Genomic DNA, 3,681 nt, shown 5'->3' with positions numbered 1-3,681 from the left:
CCGTGTGGAATTCATCCTGGACTTTTTGAGAGTGACTTGGACTCGCGTGTTATCATTTCATATTTTACACGTTCACAAACCTCCTGTGGAATATTTGCACTCTTTTTTTATGCCTCTCCGAGTCTTCACTGAACAAAAGCCAACTCTGTGTTTCAGATGTAGGCGCCTGTCTGTGATTCTAATGATTCACCGTGCGCATGCGCTGAGCGGTGGCGCGTCTGCTCTGGAGTTTATTCATCAACGCTCTGAAACTTCGGTATTATTCTGCGTTTAAGGTAAGTTTAAATATGTATAACGAATGGACATGTTATCAGACTAATGTGGAAGATTGGTTATTTTATTAGTTTATGAATTCGGCTATTGTAAGTAAACAAACGAAAGGTTTGGCGCTGAAGTCTGAAGGAACAGTTATTAATAAACTGACAAGTTACTGAAATACTTTTTCACATTAGGTTACAGGTACAGTATTTGAATGAGATGTGAGGGGCGAATTAATTTAATTGTTAAAAATCTTAATAGTTCTAATAGGCTTCTTTTTCTTTCTTTTGATTTTGGGGTGACATGTGAACGGTTTAATCAAATCATTTGAACATCTGTCAAACATAAAAAAATAATAATATTAAGCAATAATGATGATAATAGCATGTTGCCAGGCTGCCAAGGTTTTTGCAATGCAGTTGTTAAGGTGTCTCTATGATTTTCTGTTGTCTAGATATGGATCTGCTCCGTCATATAACATTGTCATGTTTTAACCAGCTATTGAAGTAAAAGATTTACTGCTAATTAAAACTGCTGTGCAGAACTGCTGGCCTGTGAGTGAGAGAGCAGCATGAGCTAAATACATCACAGATTGTTCCCATTACTTCCCACTCACTTCCTCAGTCTGTCTGATGGGCTGAACGAGTGTGTGTGTGTGTGTTTGTGTGTGTAGAGACACACACAGGTGTAATTAAACTCCAGCAATAACAGTCTGGATGGAGAAGTGTGTGTTTGTACTGTATGTTAATTGGTGTAAATGAGTGTGTCTGTCAGGAGAAACTTTAATCTGTAGTTTCATGATTAAGCATGTTTCACATTATTATAATATCTCTGAATATTTTATTTTATCTTTTGTAATTCCAATTACTCTCAGTTGTGGTTTTAATTATGTTTCTCTTATAATAATTGATAATTAAAAAAAATGAATATATATATATGTAAATTTAAGCTTTTACAATTAAATCAGCATATAGGTCAAATAAATACTACCATATGCATACATACTATATACCATATGTATGCATGTATTATGAAATCAATCTGAAAATTAGGGGTAAATGTGCCTACTTGCCACAAAAATAATGTCAAAAAAAAAATATCTTAAATTGTTTATATATTTTTTTATTTTCATGTCTCTCAGTATCATTCTTTCATGTGATCTGGTTTTATGAAGGCACTGAACAGAGGTGATGATCATCATTACTGTATAAAGATGACATGGCATTGCTCTAATCATCTGGTGTCGACTCTCTCTTTCTCAGGACGCGTGTCACGGTGTGAAAGGAAAATACTGACTGACGTGCGGCTAAATGGATTGAGACGGTCCGGCGAGAGAAAGAATAAAAGAAGTGAGTGAGAGAGAGAGCAAGGACGAATAATCCAGCTAATCCAGGCCAATCCCAGCCGTTCAGACTCCTCTGAGCCACAGACAAAACACAGCGGCTCATATGCGCGTCTGATGCGCTTTAGACGGGCTGTTTTGGGGGATCCTGGGGCGCTGAAGGCCTGCGGTGGGATTCGTAAACACTAAAATAACAGATCAGAGTGCTGGTGGACGTCAGGTGTGTCGGGACAAAGCTGAAGGAAAAGGACAGCGCTGGATGTCATTCATCTTACAAAACGTCACGTTTCTGGAGAAACAGTGTTCAACTTTGGTGTGGACATGCACTCAGATGCAGTTTTAAAGGAGATATAAAAGACGTGACGGTGTGAAACAGATGTTTGGAAGAAGTTCTGCTTGATGTAAATCTGAACGTGTCTCTAAATGTTGTTTAAAGAGAGATTCAGTGATTCTTTTAAAAGCATGGTGACACGTTAGATGGTTTTTGAAGTCATTTTGTGCAAGAAACATCATTTTTTTCTACTATCAGAGAGAGTGTAGGGTTTTTGCATTCACTAGAAGGTGTTTAAATTCTTCGTAAATCCTATTAGGCTTCTTTAACAGGTTATTTTTAAACTCCGGCTCGGGATGGGCAGCAGCTCACAAACCGACAGAGCTCATATATTACAGACGAGACGTGTGAACACTTAAAAGCATTTGTGTAATTGTAGTTAGTATTCATTAGTAGATTTAGTAGAGATTTTGTCACAATGATGCTCTTTAAAACAGTCTTCAATGGCATTTTTGCAGGATATTATAATCAAAGTGAGAGTTTTTTGTGGTTTTGCTGCTCATTCTAAAGTGAATCTGATCAGATCACAGAAAAACACTTATTAGCAATCAGCTTAAAATACTGTTTTAATTAATGTCTTTATATTTACATTTATACTTTTTCTGACATGTTTCTCTGCCATTTTTATCTCTTTGGATCTATTCAAATGATTATTTGAAGTAAATTTAGCATTTATTTAGCTGTATTTATCTGGGTGTTGGATTGCTTCGTTTAGGTAGAATCAGGATTTTTTTTTAAGTATTTGTCGACAAATTTTTCTTTCTCTAGATATCTTTTAATGATTATTTGACATTAACATTTACTCAAATGGATTTACCTGGTCGATTGATTGCTTCATAAAACTAACATTAACCTTTTTTAGTATTTTTCCACCATTTTTTCTCTCTCTGGATCTGTTTTATGAATTATTTTACATTAACTTAGCATTGATTTTTCTGGGTATTTAATCACTTCGTTAAACTAGCATTTTTTTTTAAAGCAATTTTTTCCACGTGACTTTTTTGTGATATTTTTATGATTATTTGACATTACTGTACTATTTATTCTGCTGCAGTTACATCTGGCATCTGTTTAAATTTGAGGAGCACATCATCATCAACTTATATTTTTGACAGACTTTTTGGCTTTGGTTTTAAGGATCATTTAAGTCATATTTCTCATCATGAGTCTGGGAAAGCTGCCGGCGATCAAAGGCCTGGTGTCCACGTCTCACGGCAAACATCGGTTTAAGAGCGAGCTGTCGGTGGACATGATCAGTCCGCCACTCGGCGACTTCCGCCACACCATGCACGTGGGCCGCGGTGGGGACGTCTTCGGTGACACTTCGTTTCTGAGCAACTATGGCGGATCAAGTAACAGCGATGGAATACGGTACCCGGATTCGCCCCCCGGCTCCAAACCGACACGCTTTTTGTCACGAACACTGCAGCATGTGAGAAAGACTCCTCTGCCCCGGCTGAGAGGAGGGTCACGTGACTTCTCGTCCCCTCCACCGCCCATCTCGCCCATCATTAAAAACGCCATCTCTCTGCCTCAGCTGAACATGAACGACGGCGGCCTGATGAGGGCGCTGCTGCCCACCTCCACCAGCTCACCGGACGCACCGCTCTGCTCCTACGGTACCAACACAGACACCAAACTTATCAATTAAATTTATCGTTACGTTTCGTTATAGTTGTTGTTGTAGATATTGTTATAATTAGCGTTGTAGGTAGGCCTGTTTTATTATTATTTTTTTATTACAGCTATC

The 3,681-nt window shown here is 38.1% G+C and overlaps 1 protein-coding gene across 5 annotated transcripts; it reads left to right on the top strand.

Annotated features, from left to right (window-relative positions):
* Window positions 1-101: 101 nt before the first annotated feature.
* On the top strand, window positions 102-3,593 carry LOC107579628 (cdc42 effector protein 1-like). 5 transcript variants are annotated; one of them, XM_016265436.1, is made up of 3 exons: window positions 102-275; window positions 1,521-1,607; window positions 3,069-3,593. In XM_016265436.1, the coding sequence occupies exon 3, from the start codon at window positions 3,094-3,096 to the stop codon at window positions 3,580-3,582; it is 489 nt and encodes a 162-aa protein (XP_016120922.1). In that variant the 5' UTR covers window positions 102-275; window positions 1,521-1,607; window positions 3,069-3,093; the 3' UTR covers window positions 3,583-3,593. The 5 variants fall into 5 exon arrangements, with proteins under 5 accessions (XP_016120922.1, XP_016120920.1, XP_016120921.1 ...); XM_016265434.1 differs by having other exon boundaries at window positions 1,521-2,001; XM_016265435.1 differs by having other exon boundaries at window positions 103-275; window positions 2,986-3,593.
* The last annotated feature ends 88 nt before the right edge of the window (window positions 3,594-3,681 follow it).

The sequence above is a fragment of the Sinocyclocheilus grahami genome, unplaced genomic scaffold, assembly GCF_001515645.1.
Source record: "Sinocyclocheilus grahami isolate Dianchi unplaced genomic scaffold, SAMN03320097.WGS_v1.1 scaffold18686.1, whole genome shotgun sequence".
In the NCBI taxonomy this organism is placed as follows: domain Eukaryota; kingdom Metazoa; phylum Chordata; class Actinopteri; order Cypriniformes; family Cyprinidae; genus Sinocyclocheilus; species Sinocyclocheilus grahami.
Note: the sequence above shows the minus strand (reverse complement) of the source record. Positions and strands in the feature narration are given on the sequence as shown.

Bases quoted from the DNA above. Each gene is read 5' to 3' on its own strand.
- LOC107579628 (XM_016265436.1), top strand. From the start codon at position 3,094: ATGAGTCTGGGAAAGCTGCCGGCGATCAAAGGCCTGGTGTCCACGTCT.